Here is a 25,716-nt window from a genome sequence, read left to right on the forward strand (position 1 = left end):
TCTCAGATAAATTTGAAAAACGATAATCATTTCTCTTCAACTGCGCAGCTATTTTAATCGCAAATTTCAAAAATAAAAAATTATCAAGAATTTTATATTTTTGGTAATATAAGTGCAAGACAGAACCCCCCAAAAATAAGATGAAATAGTTATTGAAAGGAGGGATTAACTCTTAGGCTCAAGTAGTTCCAGCAGCAGTTCAAGCAGCAGTCAAAGCTTATCAAAAGTAGTAACACCAACAACTACAATAATAACACCAACAATTACTACTGCATCGTCTACAACAGAAACAGGTACATCCACAATTACCACCTCCACCAATTCAGCAGTTACTACAACAACAACAGCAATGCCAACTAGTACTACAGTCTCTTTAACAACATCAGTCACACCAACCACAACATCTGTAACATCAACTACAACGATAGGATCATCAACAACACAATCATCGTCTGCTACTACAGGAACTCCAACAACAGCAACAACAACCACTGGTACACCTACAACAACAACAAGTACATCTACTAATGCCACAACCGCAATTGCAACTATAGCAGGAACTCCAATAACAGCAACAACAACCACTGGTACACCTACAACAACCACAAGTACATCTACTTATGTCACAACCGCAACTACAACACAGTCTTCGTCGACAACACAATCATCGTCTGCTACTATAGGAACTCCAACAACAGCAACAACAACCACTGGTACACCTACAACAACCAGAAGTACATCTACTAATGCCACAACCGCAACTGCAACTATAGCAGGAACACCAACAACAGCAACAACAGCCACTGGTACACCTACAAGTACCACAAGTACATCTACTAATGCCACAACTGCAACTACAACAGGAACTCCAACAACAGCAACAACAACCACTGGTACACCTACAACTACCACAAGTACATCTACTAATAGTACAACCACAGCTACAACAGGAACTCCAACAACAGCAACAACAACCACTGGTACACCTAAAACGACCACAACTACATCTACTAATGGCACAACCACAACTACAACGCAGACTTCGTTGACGACAACAGGAACCCCGACAATATCCACAACTTCTAATATTACTACAACACAAACTACCACCACCGTTACACAAACAACCCCTACAACCACACACTCATTCAGTATTTCATTCAGTAGTAGCAGTCTTGGTTAGTTCTGAAAGGTGTTTGTTATTCTTTGTTTCCCTTCTATAAATCAGGGCTGTTAAAGTTGTATTATCATGATAAAATTCTATGCAATAATTATGCATTAGTGAACAAAAACGTTTTTTTCATCCGTAATATTTACGGTATTATTCGAGACTTATTCCCTAGAAAGATTAACTGACTAATATGTGATCTCTGTGACTCGCAAAGACTCAACTGAAATCCCTCTCTATCAGTAAAAGGAAAGCACCATAACTACAGCAAATGAAATGGGTCAAAATGTCAGTAGATCAAATAGGATCTTGATATAAAGTTCTGGAAAATCGACCGTGAAAAGTTGAAGGGATTCAAGTGTTTACTAAGCAATCTATCACGATAGTGCACACAAGGAAAGCAAACCCTTACCTTTGCCTTTTTTGAAGCCAAGTGAGATTCATCACTATTATTATTTTTATAATTATTCTTATTTTGTTTGTACTATAATCATACTTTCATGGATGATGATATGATGTCATGTGATTATCCTGCCTTGTTGGTGGTGGGTGCTGATTGTATGCGTGGGGGGGGGGGGGGGGGCCGAGGTGGGAGGATATGTATGTATATATATATATATATATATATATATATATATATATATATATATATATATATATATATATATATATATATATAATTTCTGAGGTAGAGCAAATTGGGTACTAAACGAAATTTGTAAATTAATGCTTATATATAGATATATATATATATATATATATATATATATATATCTATATATATATATATATTTATATATATATTAATAATATATAATATATAAATATAAATATAATATATTATAGATATAATACACACACATATATATATATATATATATATATATATATATATATATATATATATATTAAAAGTAGTTCCAGTCTCGTAATTTACTGTCCAAGCCATTTGTTGCCAAATATAACAGTGGCAACTACAACAGTAGCGATAGTAAATTCTACTGCCTCGTCTACAATGACGACAGCTACACCAACAACTAGTAAACCTACAACCGCAACTACTTCGGCACTAACAAGTACTATAGTTTTTTCTACAACAACAACAGTCACACCGGTAGGGTCAACTGTAACAACTACAAATACAGAATCATCAACAACTGCCACCGGTACATCTACTACTGTCAAAACAACTACTACAACTCCACCATCGTCGACTATAACAGAAACTCCAACTACAACCAGTGCAACTACAACCACTGGTACACCAACAACACATAAATCAACGCATATTTCGTTCAGCAGTCTTGACAATTGTCTTTGATGTTTCATTTCTTTTTGCTGATTTGGTAATGGAAGGAGTCTTATCCCTAAAATCAAGACTAATGAACAATTTAGATTTTTTCTATTAAAAAAAACATTGTAATTGTCCAAGTCATTAGAAAATATGTTTCCTCGAGCTTGGGTGCAATCATGTAAAGGTTATTCTTTTTAAGGTGATAGAAAAGTCAGTAACCTAATGATAATACTCTTTAGTTGTAATTCACTCTACAACAGCAGAGTAAAATAGGACACATGTCTGAGTCCTGTCCAGTCATGAATAATTACCTTTAACTAAGTGAGTCACTGATGTTCATTCTTACACTTAGGGTCTCTCGTCTTATGGTTGATGTTATGTTCCTCACTAGCTGCTGTACCCGGCGTTGCTCGGGATTAAAAAGGGTATACCATCCTTGATGACAACCGCTACAGGGCTGATTATGGAATCACTCCCAGAATAAGTAATCATTTGGGATCCTGTTGAGCCAAAGAAGGCTTAAAAAATCCGTAGTTATCACATTATTTATACCGAGTCATAAAAGTAGTGAAAAATCTGAAGAGTTTGCTGCTGACAACTCCGAAATTGTAAAAATTGAGGGGGGTATGAAAAAGAGGGGTTAAGGCCCCCTTAGAACCGGCCGTCGAATTCCGGAATTTGACTGAAATCTCCCTTGAGGGGAGGGGATCCTATGATAAAAATTAGGTAGCTTTGGCTTTCATGGTCTGGGCGTGCATAACGAACAAACAGACAAACAGAAAGACAGAAATTGGCTTTTACATATATAATAGATTACTTTCAGATAAGTATATTATAATCAATTGCTTCTAAAATGTTGCTACTGCAGCAACTACCACAATTGTTATGATTGTCATAATGTTATTTCTTTGATAATTCCATGAGTTGCCTGCTCTCTTCACTCATTTTCATTGTTTAAGAGGACTGTACGTATACGATCACTTCAAAGCATACAAAGTCCAAATTGTAAATTATAAGTAATGTATATATGTGTTCAAAATATTTTTCATTAGTATTATTATTAGTTTTTCTACTTTTACCACTATATTTCCGTATAGAGTGATATTCTTTATCATTCTTCTACTGACTGCTAACCAGTAAACCAAGTTTTATAGTCTTAAAAGCAAGTAAAATGCGTGATAGGAAAAAAGAGAAAAAAATGGAATTATCCATTGAGCTACAGAAATAAAAGCGAGAAAAACAGTGAAAGAGTATTGAAGCCATCAGTCCCATAAAGGGGATTTTTCTTATTAAACTTATCTCACTGAGATAAGTTACACGGAAAGGATGCATAATTTAATAACTGTTCAGTAATAAACCATAATTGCTCTACTCAAAGAGAGAACACTTATCTATCAATAAAAAAAGAATATATCTGCTGTCAATCTTTCTGGACAGATTTTTCCAAATGAATTTCATGGAAGTTTATCCTATAAAATTATTATTATTATTATTTACACATTTGCATGCTTAAATTCTCCAAGGTAAATTTGTGTGTTACAGATAGCAGAAGAGAAAAACTAAATCTACATCGATGTTCTTTAATAGGGTGAAAAAGTTATTTATTTCTTGAAATGGATTTCTATAAGCGATTTGAATTAAGGTGTCTCATGAAGTATATCGCTTTATGAATGATTATGTATGTGTAAATGGTATTTTGAAAAGAGGTTTTGATTGACAGGTTCGAGTAGTTCCAGTGGATCCATCAGTGTATCAAGTCCAACCTTTACTACAACAACTGCAACGCTAACAACTACTACTGGATTGTCTACAACGACAACAACACCTACTCCGACCACCTCATCAACTGCAACAAAAGGTACTTCTAACACAACAGCAACAACACCTATAACTACATCAACAACAACAGATGCCACACCAACCACATCAAGTTTAACACCATCTACCACCACTGGACCATCAACAACTACTAACAATATAACAACAACTACTGGACCATCAACAACTACCAACAATATAACAACAACTACCACTACTGGACCACCTACAACTATCACAACTGGACCATCAACAACTACCACCACTGGACCATCAACAACTACCACTACTGGGCCATCAACAACTACTACCACTGGGCCATCAACAACTTACCAGGCCAATATTAACTTACCACCTGGGGCCATCAACAACTACAGCAATATAAACTACCCACTAACCAGCCAATTATAACACCACCTACGGACCATCAACTAACACTACCTGGACCATCAAACAACTACCACCACTGGGACCATCAACAACTAACCAATACCTGGACCATCACAAATACACCAATGGGGAACCTTCAACAACTACCAAAGCAAAATATAACCTAACCACTTACTAGGACCATTCAAACAAACTACCAACACCACTTGGACCATCAACACACTACCACTATGGACCATCCAACCAATACCACCAACTGGAACCATTCAAACAACTACCAGCAATAAACTGGACCATCAACAAACTGGACCACCAATGAACCTTCAAACAACTACCAGCAAATATAAAACTACCACTACTGGACCATGGAACCAATACCAAGCAAATAACCTACCACTACTGGACCAGCAACAACTACCACTACTGGAACCATCCCAACAACTACCACTACTGGACCATCATCAACAAAACTACCACCAACTGGAACATCAACAACCTAACCACTACTGGACCCGGTCAACAACTACCAGCAATATAACCTAAACCACTACTGGAACCATCAACAAACTACCACCAACTTGGACCATCAACAAACTACCAACTAACTGGACCAATCATCAACTACCACCACTGGAACCATCAACAAAACACTTACCAGCAATATAAACTTACCACTACGGGGACCATCAAAACAAACTACCCAATAAAATAACTACCACCTACTGGAACATCAAACAAACTACCAGGCAAAATAATAACCTACCTAAACTGGACCAATCAACAACTACCACCACTGGACCATCAACAAACTACCAACTACTCGGACCATCATCAACTTACCACCAGGTGGATCCCCAACAACTATCAGCAATATAACTACCACTACTGACCATCAACAACTACCCAGCCATATAACTAACCACTACTGGACCATCAACACTACCAGCAATATAACTACCACAACTGGACCATCAAACAACAACCCACCACTGGAGCCATCAACAACTAACCACCAGCTGGACCGTCAACAACTCACAGCAATATAACTAACCACTTAGCCTGGACCATCCAACAAACTACCACCTACTGGACCATCAACAACTTCACCACTACTGATTACCATCAACCAAACTGACCACCACTGGGACCATGCAACAACTACCACCACTGGACCATCAACAAGTACCGCAGCAATTACAACTACCACTACTGGACCGCATCCAACAGTACCAGCAAATTATTAACTTACCACTACTGGACCGCAATTCAACAACTACCAGCAATATAACTAAACCCACTAACTGGACCCATCAAACAACTACCAGCAAAGTTAATAACTACCAACTACTGGACCATCAACAACTACCAAGGCAAATAACTAACCTACCCTACTGCGACCATCAAACAATACAACCAACCCACTGGGTACCATCCAAACAAACTGACCACCACTGGACCCGCATCAACAAACTACCAGCTAAATTAATCAACTAACCACTACTTGGCCACCATCAACAACTACCTCCACATCAACAACAAAACCCCGCCTGGCCATCAAAAACTACTTACAAAACTGGACCATCAACAACTACCAGTAATATAACATTAACTACAACAACAGTTACACCCACCACTACAACTACTACCACTGGTACTCCAACAACAACTACAACCACTACTACTCAACCATTGAGTAGTTCCTTCAGTAGCAGCAGTCTAGGTTAGATCTTTGCTTATTGAATTTGATTTCAGGTTATATTCCACAAGATTATTCCTTTTCTCTTTGCATATAATTTACATGATTCTTTCCAGTTGGTAAGATCACAGAGTACAAATAGCAGTTTTTCCTTATCTAACATGTTTTTCTGAAAGTTTAGATAATGAACGAAAATACCTACTTTGTATCCCATTAAACATATAATTCCTGATGCATTCAATAGCTGCATATTTCAAACATTTCAAAATACAAAAAATATGATTTTTATAGATTTGCATGCATTGAAGTCTTTGAAGTAAATCCTCATATCTTGAATAGTAAAGGAAAAAACCAGGAATTGAATGAATTAAGAAATCTCGATCAAGAAAAAATTATGGACCTCAGTATTATGATCTGATCAGGTTACTCACTTAAAGTTAATAAGTAAAAACAGTATACATATTTCACGAGGTATATTGCTTAATGAATTATTATATATGTGTAAATGGTATTCTGAAAGGAGGTTTTGATTGACAGGTTCGAGTAGTTCCAGTGGATCCATCAGTGTATCAAGTCCAACCTTTACTACAACAACTGCAACACCAACAACTACTACTGGATTGTCTATGACGACAACAACACCTACTCCCACCAGCCTCATCAACTCGCAACAACCAGGTACAACAACAACTGCGACACCAACCAACCTCAAGATGTAACAACCAAACTACCCATCCACTGGGACCATCAACAACTACCACTACTGGACCATCAACCGAAACTTACTACCACTTGGACCGCTCAAACAACTACCAGCAAATAATAATACCACTACTTGGGACCTCATCAACAACCTACCACCACTGGACCATCAATCAACCTACCCACCACTGGACCTCATCAAACAACTACCAAAGCATTAATTACGACCACTACTGGACCATCAAAACAACTACCAGCCACTGGACCCTCATCAACAACTACCACCACTCGGACCATCAACAACTAACCAAGCAAATTAACTACCACTACTGGACCATCAACAACTACCACCGACTGGGAACCCATCAACAACTACCACCACTGGACATCAACCAAACTCACAGTAATATAACTACCTACTACTGGGACCATCAACAACTACCCCCACAACTGTACCATTAACAACTACCACTACTGGACCATCAACTACCACCACTGGATCCATCAACAACTACCAGCAATATAACTACCACCACTGGACCATCAACAACTACCACCACTGGACCATCAACAACTACCACTACTGGACCATCTACAACTACCACCACTGGACCATCAACAACTACCAGCAATATAACTACCACTACTAGACCATCAACAACTACCACAACTGGACCATCAACAACTACCAGTAATATAACATTAACTACAACAACAGTTACACCCACACTACCAACTACTACCACTGGTACTCCAACAACAACTACAACCACGTACTACTCAACCATTGAGTAGTTCCTTCAGTAGCAGCAGTCTAGGTTAGATCTTAGCTTATTGATTTTGATTTCAGTTTATATTCCACAAGATTATTCATTTTTTCTTTGCATAGAATTTACGTGATTCTTTCCAGTTGGTAAGATCACAGAGTCAAAAATAGCAGTTTTTCCTCATCTAACATTGTTTTTCTGAAAGTTTAGATAATGAACGAAAATCATACTTTGTATCCCATTAAACATATAATTCCCGATACATTCAATGGCTTCATATTCCAAAATACAAAAAAAATATCATTTTTATAGACTTGTATACATTAAAGTCTTTGAGGTAAATCCTCATATCATAGATAGTAAAAAAAAAAAAAAAACAAAAACAAGAATCTTTGATTATCTTTAGGAAAGAGAATTACATAATTCTAATATTGAATATCTGAAAGTGAATGAATTAAGAAATCTCGTTGAAGAAAAAATATGGATGGATCAGTATTATGATCTGATCAGGTTACTCACGGAAAGTTCATAAGTAAAAAAAGTATAGATATTTCACGAGGTATATTGCTTAATGAATATTATATATGTGTAAATGGTATTTCTGAAACAAGGAGGTTTTGATTGACAGGTTCGAGTTAGTTCCAGTGGTGGATCCATCAGTGTATCAAGTTCCAACCTTTTGTTACTACAACAACCTTGCAACCACCAAAAACAACTGCTACTGGAATTGTCTATGGACGACAACAACAACCTTTACTCCCACCACCACACAACTGCAACCCAAAAGGTACAACAAACAAATGGGACAACAACCACAAGGTGTAACAACCAACTAACCCACCACTGGGACATCCAACCAACTAAGACCACTGGCCATTCAACCAACCTAACTACCCAACTGGAACCATAAACAACTACACCTACTGGACCATCAACAACTTACCACCACTGGACCATTCAAACAAACTACAACTACCCTTGGACCAATCAACAACTACCTACCTACGGAGACCATCAACAATACCAGCAATATAATTACCACTATGGACCATCAACAACCTACAACCACTGGACCATCGAACAATAACTACCCAGCAATATAAACCTACCACTACTGGGACCATCAAAAACCAACCACCACTGACCATCAAAAAACTACCAGCAATAACTACCACCTACTGAACCATCAACAAACTACCGCACCACTGGACCATCGGACCAACTTACCAAGCAAAATAACACCACAACTGGACCAATCCAAACAAACCACCCCACTGGACCACCCATCAACAACTACCAGCAAGGTATAACTACCACCACTGGACCACAAACAACTACCAATACTGGACCATCAACAGACTACCAAACCTACTGGCGACCCATCAAACAACTAACCACCACTGGGAAGGATCCAACAAGCTACCAACCAACTGGACCATTCCAACAACTACCACTACTGGAACCATCAACACATACCAACCAACAAGGGACCATCAACAACTACTAGCAATATAAACTACCACTAACTGGACCATCAACAACTACCACAGAACCTGGACCCATCAACAACTACCAGTAATAAATACATTAAACTACAACAACAGTTACATCCCACCACTTCACAACTACTACCACTTTGGTGTACTTCCAACAAACAACTGACAAACCACTACTACTCAACCATTGAGCTTAGTTATCCGTTCAAGTAGCTAGCAACAGTCCGGTTTAGGTTAGCATCTTTGCTTATTGCTTTTGATTTCAGGTTATAATTCCACAAGATTATTCATTTTCTCTTTGCATAGAATTTACAGGGATTCTTTTCTAGTTGGTTAAGATCACAGTAGTTCACAACATTAGTAGTTTCCTCATCTAACATGTTTTTCTGAAAGTTTAGATAATGAACGGAAAAAACTAATACCTACGTTTGTATTCCCATCTTAAACATATAATTCTTGATACATTCAATGCTGGATATTTCAAAATACAAAAAAAAAATATCATTTTTGTAGACTTGCATTCATTCAAGCTTTGAGGTAAATCTCATATCTAGATTAGTAAAGAAAAAAAACAAGAAATCTTTGATTATCTTTAGGAAAGAGAATTACTTTATTTATTCTAATATTTGAATATCTGAAAGTGAATGAATTAAGAAATCTCGTTGAAGAAAAAAATTATGGACCTCAGTATTATTATCTGATCAGGTTACTCACGGAAAGTTAATAAGTAAAAAATAGTATAGATATTTCACAAGGTATATTGCTTAATGAATTAATTATATATATGTGTAAATGGTATTCTGAAAGGAGGTTTTGATTGACAGGTTCGAGTAGTTCCAGTGGATCCATCAGTGTATCAAGTCCAACCTTTACTACAACAACTCGCAACACCAACAACTACTACTGGATTGTCGTATGACGACAAACAACACCTACTCCCACCACCGTCATCAACTGCAACAACAGGGTACAAAACAACAAACTGCGACACCCAACCACAACAAGTGTTAAAACGCCGAAACTACCACCCACTGGACCATCAAACAACTGCCTCACCAACTGGACCATCAAACATTCTTAACTGACCAACTGGACCATCAACAACTACCACCACTGGACCATTTCAACAAGCTACCAGCAATATAAACTACCACTACTGGAGCCATCAACAAACTACCACCACTGGACCAATCAAACCACCTTACCAGGCAATATAACTATCACTTAACTGGAACCATCAACAACTACCACCACTGGTGACCCATCAACAACACTACCACTACTGGACCATCAAAAACAACTACCAACCAACTGGACCCTCAACAACTACCCACTACTGGACCAATCAACAACTACCACTACTGGGACCATCCAACAACTTAACCAACCAGCTGGACATCCCATCAAACAAACTACCAGCAATATTAACTACCACTAACTGGACCAGTCAACAAAACTACCACCACTGGACCAATCAAAACAACTTACAACTACATGGACCCATCAACAACTACCACCACTGGAACCAGTCAACAAATACCTACCCTCAATAGTAACTACCGCTAACGTAACGGACCATTTCAACAACTACCACAACTGGGACCACTCAAACAACTACCTCAAGTAATAAATAACATTAACTACAAAACAACAGTTGACACCCACCAACTTACAAACTACTACGCAACTGGTACGTACCAATACCAACAAGTACAAACCACTACTACTCAAATCCATTGAGTAGTTCCTTCAGTAGCAGCAGTCTAGGTAGATCTTTGCTTATTGATTCTGATTTCAGGTTATATTCCACAAGATTATTCCTCTTCTCTTTGCATAGAATTTGCGTGATTCTTTCCAGTTGGTAAGATCACAGACTACAAATAGCAGTTTTTCCTCATCTAATATGTTTTTCTGAAAGTTTAGGTAATGAACGAAAATACCTACTCTGTATCCCATTAAACATATAATTCCTGATATATTTAGTGGCTCCCTATTCCAAAATACAAAAAAAAAAAAAAATATTATTTCTATAGATTTGCATACAATAAAGTCTTTGAGGTCAATTTGCATATCCTGAATAGTAAAAAAAAAAAAAAAGCAGAATCTTTGAATTTCTTTAGGAAAGAGAAATCCTTTTTTCTAGTATTGAATATCTGAAAGTGAATGAATTAAGAAATCTCGTTCAAGAAAAAATTATGGACCTCAGTATTATGATCTGATCAGGTTACTCACGGAAAGTTAATAAGGAAAAATAGTATAGATATTTCACGAGGTATATTGCTTAATGAATTATTATATATGTGTAAATGGTATTCTGAAAGGAGGTTTTGATTGACAGGTTCGAGTAGTTCCAGTGGATCCATCAGTGTATCAAGTCCAACCTTTACTACAACAACTGCAACACCAACAACTACTACTGGATTGTCTATGACGACAACAACACCTACTCCCACCACCTCATCAACTGCAACAACAGGTACAACAACAACTGCGACACCAACCTCAAGTGTAACACCAACTACCACCACTGGACCATCAACAACTACCACTACTGGACCATCAACAACTACTACCACTGGACCATCAACAACTACCAGCAATATAACTACCACTACTGGACCATCAACAACTACCACCACTGGACCATCAACAACTACCACCACTGGACCATCAACAACTACCAGCAATATAACGACCACTACTGGACCATCAACAACTACCACCACTGGACCATCAACAACTAACAGTAATATAACTACCACTACTGGACCATCAACAACTACCACCACTGTACCATCAACAACTACCACTACTGGACCATCAACAACTACCACCACTGGACCATCAACAACTACCAGCAATATAACTACCACCACTGGACCATCAACAACTACCACCACTGGACCATCAACAACTACCACTACTGGACCATCTACAACTACCACCACTGGACCATCAACAACTACCAGTAATATAACATTAACTACAACAACAGTTACACCCACCACTACAACTACTACCACTGGTACTCCAACAACAACTACAACCACTACTACTCAACCATTGAGTAGTTCCTTCAGTAGCAGCAGTCTAGGTTAGATCTTAGCTTATTGATTTTGATTTCAGTTTATATTCCACAAGATTATTCATTTTTTCTTTGCATAGAATTTACGTGATTCTTTCCAGTTGGTAAGATCACAGAGTACAAATAGCAGTTTTTCCTCATCTAACATGTTTTTCTGAAAGTTTAGATAATGAACGAAAATCATACTTTGTATCCCATTAAACATATAATTCCCGATACATTCAATGGCTTCATATTCCAAAATACAAAAAAAATATCATTTTTATAGACTTGCATACATTAAAGTCTTTGAGGTAAATCCTCATATCATAGATAGTAAAAAAAAAAAACAAGAAATCTTTGATTATCTTTAGGAAAGAGAATTACATAATTCTAATATTGAATATCTGAAAGTGAATGAATTAAGAAATCTCGTTGAAGAAAAAATTATGGACCTCAGTATTATGATCTGATCAGGTTACTCACGGAAAGTTCATAAGTAAAAAAAGTATAGATATTTCACGAGGTATATTACTTAATGAATTATTATATATGTGTAAATGGTATTCTGAAAGGAGGTTTTGATTGACAGGTTCGAGTAGTTCCAGTGGATCCATCAGTGTATCAAGTCCAACCTTTACTACAACAACTGCAACACCAACAACTACTACTGGATTGTCTATGACGACAACAACACCTACTCCCACCACCACATCAACTGCAACAACAGGTACAACAACAACTGGGACACCAACCACAAGTGTAACACCAACTACCACCACTGGACCATCAACAACTACCACCACTGGACCATCAACAACTACTACCACTGGACCATCAACAACTAGCACTACTGGACCATCAACAACTACCACCACTGGACCATCAACAACTACAACTACTGGACCATCAACAACTACTACCACTGGACCATCAACAACTACCAGCAATATAACTACCACTACTGGACCATCAACAACTACCACCACTGGACCATCGAACAACTACCAGCAATATAACTACCACTACTGGACCATCAACAACCACCACCACTGGACCATCAACAACTACCAGCAATATAACTACCACCACTGGACCATCAACAACTACCACTACTGGACCATCAACAACTACCACTACTGGACCATCAACAACTACCACCACTGGACCATCAACAGCTACCACCACTGGACCATCAACAACTACCACTACTGGACCATCAACAACTACCACCACAGGACCATCAACAACTACTAGCAATATAACTACCACTACTGGACCATCAACAAGTACCACAACTGGACCATCAACAACTACCAGTAATATAACATTAACTACAACAACAGTTACACCCACCACTACAACTACTACCACTGGTACTCCAACAACAACTCAACCAACAATACTACTCAACCATTGAGTAGTTCCTTCAGTAGCAGCAGTCTAGGTTAGATCTTTGCTTATTGATTTTGATTTCAGGTTATATTCCACAAGATTATTCATTTTCTCTTTGCATAGAATTTACAGGATTCTTTCTAGTTGGTAAGATCACAGAGTACAATTAGTAGTTCTCCTCATCTAACATGTTTTTCTGAAAGTTTAGATAATGAACGAAAATACCTACTTTGTATCCCATTAAACATATAATTCCTGATACATTCAGTGGCTGTATATTCCAAAATACCAAAAAAAAAAACAAATTATTTTTATAGATTTGCATACAATAACGTTTTTGAGGTCAATTTGCATATTCTGGATAGTAAAGAAAAAAAGCAGGAATCATTGCTTCTCTTTAGGAAAGAGAATTACTTTATTCTAGTATTGAATATATGAAAGTGGATGAATTAAGAAATCTCGTTAAAAAAAAAAATTTTGGGCCTCAGTATTATGATCTGAACAGGTTACTCACTGAAAGTTAATAAGTAAAAATAGAATAGATGTTTCACGAGGTATATTGCTTAATGAATTATTATATATGTGTAAATGGTATTCTGAAAGGAGGTTTTGATTGACAGGTTCGAGTAGTTCCAGTGGATCCATCAGTGTATCAAGTCCAACCTTTACTACAACAACTGCAACACCAACAACTACTACTGGATTGTCTATGACGACAACAACACCTACTCCCACCACCACATCAACTGCAACAACAGATACAACAACAACAGCGACACCAACCTCAAGTGTAACACCAACTACCACTACTGGACCATCAACAATTACCACTACTGGACCATCAACAACTACCACCACTGGACCATCAACAACTACTACAACTGGACCATCAACAACTACCAACACTGGACCATCAACAACTACCAGCAATATAACTACCACCACTGGACCATCAACAACTACCACTACTGGACCATCAACAACTACAACTACAGGACCATCAACAACTACCACCACTGGACCATCAACAACTACCAGCAATATAACTACCACTACAGGACCATCAACAACTACCAGCAATATAACTATCACTACTGGACCATCAACAACTACCACAACTGGACCATCAACAACTACCAGTAATATAACATTAACTTCAACAACAATTACACCCACCACTACAGCTACTACCACTGGTACTCCAACAACAACTATAACAACTACTACTCAACCATTGAGTAGTTCCTTCAGTAGCAGCAGTCTAGGTTAGATCTTTGCTTATTTATTTTGATTACAGGTTATATTCCTCAAGATTATTCCTTTTCTCTTTGCATAGAATTTACGTGATTCTTTCCAGTTAGTAAGATCACAGAGTGATTGTTCTTCATTTAAGATGTTTTTCTGAAAGTTTAGATAATGTACGAAAATACCTACTTTGTATCCCATTAAACATATAATTCCTGATACATTTAGTGGCTGCATATTCCAAAATAAAAAAAAAATATATCATTTTTATAGATTCACATATATTAAAGTTTTTGAGGTGAATTTGCATATTCTGGATAGTAAAGAGAGAAAAAAAAAATCCCAGGAATCTTTGATTTTCTTTAGGAAAGAGAAGTAATTTATTCTGGTATTGAATATCTGAAAGTGAATGAATCAATAAATCTCGATCAGGAAAAAATTATGGACTTCCATATTATGATCTGATCAGGTTACTCACGGAAGGTAATAAGTAAAAATAGCATAAATGTTCCACCATTTATGTTGTATATGTTCTTTTTATTGACTTACTTTTTTATTTTCTCTTTATTATTAGTCAGTCTTTTCTTTGGTAGCCTTGGTTTGTATTCGTTTCTATTGGCTATTGTTATATGGGGTAACCTTTATCTATATTGCTTTGTTGTTGAGTTTTTCTTTTCTTAGGAACTTATTTTTATATTTTAGATTAATTACACTGGACTTCTACAGATTCTGAAATCAGATTAATTCAACTCCTTTCAATTATTCAGTCTCTCAGGAGGGTATGCATGGATACTTACGATGGGACTCTGGGCAAGTTAAACACCACTTTTTTTTTTATCTTACTTATTATTATTACACACACAATTCACTGTCTGTTCACAACACAATTTACACAGGTTACAGAGGTTCCACTGACACAACCTTTGCGTCCAGTTCTTGGTTCCTAACTGATCTTCTCTGAGATTTCAAGTGAAGTCAATTTGGGCTCCTCCCTAATTTCTAGTGGGATAAACCCTACTTTCTCTTGAGAGGATTTTCCAACTTCCGGTGCCATCCCAATATGAATTTTACTGGTTGTTCTAATCTATCGTAACCACCCAATGGAGGTGTCAAAGTTCAGATTTTCCACTGGAATCAACACTATTTTGTTTTGGCGAAGTTGTTGGTATGTTTTGTCTCATTTTTCAAATAGCTATGACTGCAATCTGTTTCTACCACACTTTCTACCTTCCCTTCGCCATCATCTACCATAACTCTACTAGTAGATTTCCCTAGCTAATTTTCCCTACATAATTATTTCTAGACGTCTACACTTCTTAACATGGCATTCTGAAAGGAGATTTTGATTGACAGGTTCGAGTAGTTCCAGTGGATCCATCAGTGTATCAAGTCCAACCTTTACTACAACAACTGCAACACCAACAACTACTACTGGATTGTCTATGACGACAACAACGCCTACTCCCACCACCTCATCAACTGCAACAACAGGTACTTCTAATACAACAGCAACAACACCTACAAGTACATCAACAACAACAGCTGCGACACCAACCACAAGTGTAACACCTTCTACCACCACTGGACCATCAACAACTACCACTACTGGACTGTCAACAACTACCACCACTGGACCATCAACAACTACCAGCAATATAACTACCACTACTGGACCATCGACAACTACTACCACTGGACTGTCAACAACTACCACCACTGGACCATCAACAACTACCAGCAATATAACTACCACTACTGGACCATCGACAACTACCACCACTGGACCATCAACAACTACCACTACTGGACCATCAACAACTACCAGCAATATAACTACCACTACTGGACCATCAACAACTACCAGCAATATAACTACCACTACTGGACCATCAACAACTACCAGCAATATAACTACCACTACTGGACCATCGACAACTACCACCACTGGACCATCAACAACTACCAGCAATATAACTACCACTACTGGACCATCAACAACTACCTCCACTGGACCATCAACAACTACCACTACTGGACCATCAACAACTACCACCACTGGACCCTCAACAACTACCACTACTGGACCATCAACAACTACCACCACTGGACCATCAACAACTACCAGCAATATAACTACCACTACTGGACCATCAACAACTACCACCACTGGACCATCAACAACTACCAGTAATATAACATTAACTACAACAACAGTTACTCCCACCACTACAACTACTACCACTGGTACTCCAACAACAACTACAACCACTACTACTCAACCATTGAGTAGTTCCTTCAGTAGCAGCAGTCTAGGTTAGATCTTTGCTTATTGATTTTGATTTCAGGTTATATTCCACAAGACTATCCCTTTTTTCTTTGCATAGAATTTACGTAATTCTTTCCAGTTGGTAAGATCACAGAGTACAAATACCACATTTTCCTCATCTAACATGTTTTTCTGAAAGTTTAGGTAATGAACGAAAATACCTACTTTGTATCCCATTAAACATATAATTCTTGATACATTTAGTGGCAGCATATTCCAAAATACAAAAAAATATATATCTTTTTTATAGATTTGCATACAATAAAGTCTTTGAGGTCAATTTGCATATCCTGAATAGTAAAGAAAAAAAGCAGGATCTTTGATTATCTTTAGGAAAGAGAATTACTTTATTCTAATATTGAATATCTGAAAGTGAATGTATTAAGAAATCTCGTTGAAGAAAAAATTATGGACCTCAGTATTATGATCTGATCAGGTTACTCACGAAAAAATAGTATAGATATTTCACAACTTATAATGCTTAATGAATTATTATATTGATAGGTTCGAGTAGTTCCAGTGGATCCATCAGTGTATCAAGTCCAACCTTTACTACAAAACAACTGGCAAACACCAAAACAACTACTACTGGATTATCTGTGACGACAACAACACCTACTCCCACCACCTCATCAACTGCAACAACAGGTACAACCAACAACTGCGACATCCAACCACAAGGTGTAACACCGAACTACCACCACTGTAACCATCAACACTCACCACTACTGGACCATCAACACTACACTACTGGACCATCAACAACAACCTACCAGCAATGATAACTAAACACTACTGGACCATCAACAAACTACCACCACCGGACCATCAACCAACTACCACTACTGGACATTCAACAACTTACCACTACTGGACCATCAAACAACTACCAGCAATATAACTAACCCATACTGCGAACCATCAAACAACTACCACACTGCGACCATCAACAACTACCAAGCAATAATAACTACCAACTACTGGACATCAACCACAAGTGTAACACCAAACGTATCACCACTGGACCCAGCAATCCCTCCAACTAAACCTGGCCCATCCCCACTACCACCACAGGGACCATCACAACTCCAGGGCAATATAACCTACCATACTGGAACCAATCAACAACTACCACCACAGGACCATCAACAAACTAACCACCACAGGACCAAATCCAACAACTAAACCAGCAATATACCCTACCCTACGGACATCAACACTACCACCACAGGACCATCAACAACCAACCAGCATATAAAACTACCACTACTGGAACCATCAACAAACTAACCACCACAGGACCAATCAACAACTAACCAGAAATTATAACCTTCCAACTACTGGAACCATCCAACTACTACCACAAACTGGAACCCATCAACAACCTACCAGTAATTAATAACATTAACTACAACAACAGTTACACCCACCACTACAACTACTACCACTGGTACTCCAACAACAACTACAACCACTACTACTCAACCATTGAGTAGTTCCTTCAGTAGCAGCAGTCTAGGTTAGATCTTTGCTTATTGATTTTGATTTCAGGTTATATTCCACAAGACTATCCCTTTTTTCTTTGCATAGAATTTACGTAATTCTTTCCAGTTGGTAAGATCACAGAGTACAAATACCACATTTTCCTCATCTAACATGTTTTTCTGAAAGTTTAGGTAATGAACGAAAATACCTACTTTGTATCCCATTAAACATATAATTCTTGATACATTTAGTGGCAGCATATTCCAAAATACAAAAAAATATATATCTTTTTTATAGATTTGCATACAATAAAGTCTTTGAGGTCAATTTGCATATCCTGAATAGTAAAGAAAAAAAGCAGGATCTTTGATTATCTTTAGGAAAGAGAATTACTTTATTCTAATATTGAATATCTGAAAGTGAATGTATTAAGAAATCTCGTTGAAGAAAAAATTATGGACCTCAGTATTATGATCTGATCAGGTTACTCACGAAAAAATAGTATAGATATTTCACAACTTATAATGCTTAATGAATTATTATATTGATAGGTTCGAGTAGTTCCAGTGGATCCATCAGTGTATCAAGTCCAACCTTTACTACAACAACTGCAACACCAACAACTACTACTGGATTGTCTGTGACGACAACAACACCTACTCCCACCACCATCATCAACGGCAACAACAGGTACAACAACAACTGCGACACCAACCACAAGTGTAACACCAACTACCACCACTGGACCATCAACAACTACCACTACTGGACCATCAACAACTACCACTACTGGACCATCAACAACTACCAGCAATATAACTACCACTACTGGACCATCAACAACTACCAGCAATATAACTACCACTACTGGACCATCAACAACTACCACCACCGGACCATCAACAACTACCAGCAATATAACTACCACTACTGGACCATCAACCACAAGTGTAACACCAACTATCACCACTGGACCATCAACAACTACCACTACTGGACCATCAACAACTACCACCACAGGACCATCAACAACTACCAGCAATATAACTACCACTACTGGACCATCAACAACTACCACCACAGGACCATCAACAACTACCAGCAATATAACTTCCACTACTGGACCATCAACTACTACCACAACTGGACCATCAACAACTACCAGTAATATAACATTAACTACAACAACAGTTACACCCACCACTACAACTACAACCACTGGTACTCCAACAACAACTACAACCACTACTACTCAACCATTGAGTAGTTCCTTCAGTAGCAGCAGTCTAGGTTAGAGCTTAGCTTATTGATTTTCATTTCAGGTTATATTCCATAAGATTATTCCTTTTCTCTTTGCATAGAATTTACGTGATTCTTTCCAGTTGGTAAGATCACAGAGTACAAATAATAGATTTTTCTTCATCTAACATGTTTTTCTGAAAGTTTAGATAATGAACGAAAATACCTACTTTGTATCCCATTAAACATATAATTCCTGATACATTTAGTGGCTGCATATTCCAAAATACAAAAAAAATATTATTTTTTAAGATTTGCATACAATAACGTTTTTGAGGTCAATTTGTATATTTTGGATAGTAAAGAAAAAAAGCAGGAATCTTTGCTTCTCTATAGGAAATAGAATTACTTTATTGTAGTATTGAATATCTGAAAGTGAATGAATTAAGAAATCTCGTTCAAGAAAAAATCATGGACCTCAGTATTATGATCTGATCAGGTTACTCACGGAAAGTTAATAAGTAAAAATAGTATAGACGTTTCACGAGGTATATTGCTTAATAAATTATTATATATGTGTATATGGTATTCTGAAAGGAGGTTTTGATTGACAGGTTCGAGTAGTTCCAGTGGATCCATCAGTGTATCAAGTCCAACCTTTACTACAACAACTGCAACACCAACAACTACTACTGGATTGTCTATGACGACAACAACACCTACTCCCACCACCTCATCAACTGCAACAACAGGTACAACAACAACTGCGACACCAACCACAAGTGTAACACCAACTACCACCACTGGACCATCAACAACTACCACCACTGGACCATCAACAACTACCACTACTGGACCATCAACAACTACCACCACTGGACCATCAACAACTACTACCACTGGACCATCAACAACTACCAGCAATATAACTACCACTACTGGACCATCAACAACTACCTCCACTGGACCATCAACAACTACAGCTACTGGACCATCAACAACTACCACCACTGGACCATCAACAACTACCACTACTGGACCATCAATAACTACCACCACTGGACCATCAACAACTACCTATAAACAATATACACCTAACTACTACTGGACCATCAACACTATACTACTGGACCTAACAACTACCAGTAATATAACATTAACTACAACAACAGTTACTCCCACCACTACAACTACTACCACTGGTACTCCAACAACAACTACAACCACTACTACTCAACCATTGAGTAGTTCCTTCAGTAGCAGCAGTCTAGGTTAGATCTTCGCTTTTTGATTTTGATTTCAGGTTATATTCTATAAGATTATTCCTTTTCTCTTTGCATAGAAATTACGTGATTCTTTCCAGTTGGTAAGATCACAGAGTAAAAATAGCAGTTTTTCCTCATCTAACATGTTTTTCTGAAAGCTTAGATAACTAACAAAAATACCTACTTTGTATCCCATTAAACATATAATTCCTGATACATTCAATGGCTGCATATTCCAAAATACAAAAAAAATTTCATTTTTATAGACTTGCATACATTGAAGTCTTTGTGGTAAATCCTCATATCTTAGATAGTAAAGAAAAAAACCAGAAATCTTTGATTATCTTTAGGAAAGAGAATTACTTTATTTTAATATTGAATATCTGAAAGTGAATGAATTAAGAAATCTCGATCAAGAAAAAATTATGGACCTCATTACAGTGGTACCTCGAGATACGAAAGGCTCAACTTACGAAAAACTCGAGATACGAAAGCCAATACGAAAAATTTAACGGCTTTACATACGAAAAGTTTTCAAGATATGAAAGGTTTCTGTAAAGTCCGAGATTCGCCCGAACCACCGATAACAATTTTGAAACTCGCGCGCCACTAACTTAGTTTTCAAGATATGAAAGGTTTCTGTAAAGTCCGAGATTCGCCCGAACCACCGATAACAATTTTGAAACTCGCGCCACTAACTTAGTAGACTCGCCACCATCCTGATGCTAGTCGCGGCCATGAGATCCTTCTCTCCTATTGGCCAGCATCCCTCCCATCATGCATCTATGTACGTGGTGGCGTGCCTCGGCCACTCGGTACCAGCATCGTTATCGTATGTACGCTGTATTTGTTCGGTCTAACGATTTCGTTTAGCAACGTAAATTCGTTAGTTATTTCGTTGCAGTATACGTATTTTATCGTGTTGTGGGAAAACTTTATTCTACTTATACGTAAATTACATACAAGATAACGTAGTCATAGGCCCAAGAAAGTTGAAATTCACGGAAAGAAGCGAATGCTCCCTTTGGAGACAAAGATGGAGATTATCAAGAAGTATGAAGCTGGTATGCGATTGAGTGTGATCGCCAAGGAATACGGCCGAAATCCGTCGACAATAGGCACCATCCTTAAACAGAAGGATGTCATCAAACCAGCTACACCTTCCAAGGGCATCACTATTTTGTCCAGCAAGAGGACCCATGTGCACGACGAGATGGAACGGCTGCTTCTTGTCTGGATAAAAGACAAAGAAATCGCTGGCGATATGATAACGGAGACGGCAATCTCCCACAAGGCCAGCGCTATTTTCGGCGATTTGATTGCGCAGGCGGAAGACAACGGAGGGGAAGGGACATCAACGCAAACCCCAGAGTTTAAGGCTTCGCATGGGTGGTTCGAGAAATTTCGTAAACGGACTGGCATCCATTCAGTGGTGTGGCATGGGGAGGCTGCCAGCTCGGACACGAAAGCTGCCGAAGCATTTAAAAAGACGTTCGACAAGATGATGACCAAGGAAGGCTACAGTTCTCAGCAAGTCTTCAACTGTGATGAGACTGGCCTTTTTTGGAAAAAAATGCCTCGTCGGACGTCCATCACGGAGGAAGAGAAGAAGCTACCCGGGCATAAGCCTATGAAAGACAGGCTTACGCTCGCACTTTGTTCAAACGCCAGTGGGGATTGGAAGGTGAAGCCCCTACTGGTGTATCATTCCGAGACTCCTCGAGCCTTCAAGGCCCCACAAAAGTGCTTTAAGGAGAAGCTTCCAGTGATGTGGAGGGCTAATGCAAAAGCCTGGGTAACGAGGCTTTTGTTCACGGAGTGGGTAAATCTGTGTTTCGGCCCGACAGTGAAGAAATTTTTGGAAGAGAAGCACCTCGCCCTGAAATGTCTGCTAGTGTTGGACAATGCCCCTCTCCACCCTCCTGGCCTCGAGGAAGATATCCTAGTGGAGTATTCCTTTGTCAAGATTCTTTTTCTCCCGCCAAACACCACCCCTCTCCTCCAGCCAATGGACCAGCAAGTGATATCGAACTTTAAGAAGCTGTACACGAAACATCTTTTCAAGAGATGTTTCGACATCAACGATACCACAAACCTCACCTTGCGTGAATTTTGGAAGGAGCATTTCGACATCGTCATTTGCATCCGACTCATCGACCAACCTTGGCAGGAAACTCTGGCCTGATGCCGTATCCGCCCGAGACTTCGAGGGATTCGACGTGGGCGAAGGTGGTGCTGCAGATTCAGAAACAGTTGACGATCCCGAAATTGTTTCCCAACCAGATCTTGACGAGATCGTTGCACTCGGCAAGTCCATGGGGCTGGTCGTCGACGAGGACGACATCAACGACCTTCTCGAGGAGCACCAAGAGGAGCTTACGACGGATGACCTGAAGGAGTTGGAGGCCATGCAACATAACGTCGTTCAAGAGGAATTCTCTAGCAGCGGCGAGGAAGAGGAGGAGGATCTATGACAACGGCAGAAATTAAGGATGTTCTAGCCGCTTTTCATAAAGTGCAATCGTTTATAGAAAAAAGACACCCCGAAAAGGCTTACACAGGTCGTATGCTTGCGCAGTTTGATGACGTTTGCCTGAGTCGTTTCAGGAACATTGTGAAAAGTAGGCAGAAGCAATCTTCCTTGGATCGTTATTTTTTAAAGAGGCCTTTAGCATTAGCAGGAGTAAGCAAAAAGGAAGAACCAAGTGATAAAAAACAGAAAGTTGTAAGCAAAAAGGAAGAACCAAGTGATAAAAAACAGAAAGTTGAAAGTGGTGATGAAGTTGAAATTCTGTAAAAAAAAAAAAAAGAAAAAAAAACTATGTAAAGTAAAAAAAAAGTAAAAAAAAAAAGTTAAAATTCAAAATAAGAAATTTTCTTTTTCTTAATTTTAGTTTTTTGTAAAGTTAAGTGTTACAGTTTTGTTAATGTGTTTCGTAAATTTTAGTTTAGTTTTCCCTACATTTTTTTATGTGTTTCGTAAAGTTAAGTGTAGGTACGTACGTACGTATCTGCTGTTTGTCCTCCTCCTCCTCTGCCATCACTTTCGGAGATAGTCTCACTCGAAAGGGAAGCTTCCAGTTTTTGTTTACAATATTTCTTGTATACCATGTACACTAATACACTTTATTTACAGGTTAATTTGCATTACGTTATTAAGTTAGGTATCGAATGGTCCAATTTGTTGTAGTATTTCATTGTTTATAGGTCGATTTAGCTTTATTATGAAATTTACTGGGGTGTTTTTGGAGAGCTTAGAACGGATTAGCCATTTTACATGTAAAATGTGGTCCAAGATACGAAAACCTCATGATACGAAGGGTACCTCAGAATGTATTAATTTCATATCTCGAGGTACTACTGTATTATGATCTGATCAGGTTACTCACGGAAAGTTAATAAGTAAAAATAGTATAGATATTTCTCGAGGTATATTGCTTAATGAATTATTATATATGTGTAAATGGTATTCTGAAAGGAGGTTTTGATTGACAGGTTCGAGTAGTTCCAGTGGATCCATCAGTGTATCCAGTCCAACCTTTACTACAACAACTGCAACACCAACAACTACTACTGGATTGTCTATGACGACAACAACACCTACTCCCACCACCACATCAACTGCAACAACAGGTACAACAACAACTGCGACACCAACCACAAGTGTAACACCAACTACAACCACTGGACCATCAACAACTACCACCACTGGACCATCAACAACTACCACTACTGGACCATCAACAACTACTACCACTGGACCATCAACAACTACCAGCAATATAACTACCACTACTGGACCATCAACAACTACCACCACTGGACCATCAACAACTACCAGCAATATAACTACCACTACTGGACCATCAACAACTACCAGCAATATAACTACCACTACTGGACCATCAACCACAAGTGTAACACCATCTACCACTACTGGACCATCAACAACTACCACTACTGGACCATCAACAACTACCAGCAATATAACTACCACTACTGGACCTTCAACAACTACCACAACTGGACCATCAACAACTACCAGTAATATAACATTAACTACAACAACAGTTACTCCCACCACTACAACTACTACCACTGGTACTCCAACAACAACTACAACCACTACCACTCAACCATTGAGTAGTTCCTTCAGTAGCAGCAGTCTAGGTTAGATCTTAGCTTATTGATTTTGATTTCAGTTTATATTCCATAAGACTATTCCTGTTCTCTTTGCATAGAATTTACGTGATTCTTTCCAGTTGGTAAGATCACAGAGTACAAATAGCAGTTTTTCCTCATCTAACATGTTTTTCTGAAAGTTTAGATAATGAACGAAAATACCTACTTTGTATCCCATTAAACA

The 25,716-nt window shown here is 38.2% G+C and overlaps 3 protein-coding genes across 3 annotated transcripts in view; all 3 read left to right on the forward strand.

Moving 5' to 3' along the window:
• Window positions 1–4,691, forward strand: part of LOC135220071 (mucin-2-like) — a 35,562-nt gene extending 30,871 nt beyond the window's left edge. Inside the window, exons 23-25 of the mRNA XM_064257394.1 lie at window positions 177–1,178; window positions 2,137–2,427; window positions 4,183–4,691. Of these exons, the coding sequence (XP_064113464.1) occupies window positions 177–1,178; window positions 2,137–2,427; window positions 4,183–4,691 (1,802 nt within the window). The remainder of the gene's footprint in view (window positions 1–176; window positions 1,179–2,136; window positions 2,428–4,182) is intronic.
• The window catches only part of LOC135219028 (platelet binding protein GspB-like), a 239,515-nt gene that overhangs the window by 77,638 nt on the left and 136,161 nt on the right, over window positions 1–25,716 (forward strand).
• LOC135220072 (mucin-2-like) lies at window positions 10,826–25,525 on the forward strand. The gene is made up of 12 exons (XM_064257395.1): window positions 10,826–10,883; window positions 11,670–12,425; window positions 12,988–13,651; window positions 13,742–13,842; window positions 14,411–15,055; window positions 16,389–17,348; window positions 17,866–18,066; window positions 18,782–18,880; window positions 19,398–19,536; window positions 19,568–20,136; window positions 20,700–21,356; window positions 24,846–25,525. The coding sequence occupies exons 1-12, from the start codon at window positions 10,826–10,828 to the stop codon at window positions 25,523–25,525; spliced, it is 5,529 nt and encodes a 1,842-aa protein (XP_064113465.1).

This window comes from Macrobrachium nipponense, chromosome 1 (genome assembly GCF_015104395.2).
Source record: "Macrobrachium nipponense isolate FS-2020 chromosome 1, ASM1510439v2, whole genome shotgun sequence".
Lineage (NCBI taxonomy): Eukaryota > Metazoa > Arthropoda > Malacostraca > Decapoda > Palaemonidae > Macrobrachium > Macrobrachium nipponense.

Bases quoted from the DNA above. Each gene is read 5' to 3' on its own strand.
- LOC135220072 (XM_064257395.1), top strand. From the start codon at position 10,826: ATGGACCCATCAACAACTACCACCACTGGAACCAGTCAACAAATACCT. The intron at 13,652-13,741 runs GCAATATAACTA...CTACAACAACAG, and splicing joins AGGACCATCAACAACTACTA to TTACACCCACCACTACAACT. The intron at 18,067-18,781 runs GTAACCATCAAC...CTACAACAACAG, and splicing joins AACACCGAACTACCACCACT to TTACACCCACCACTACAACT.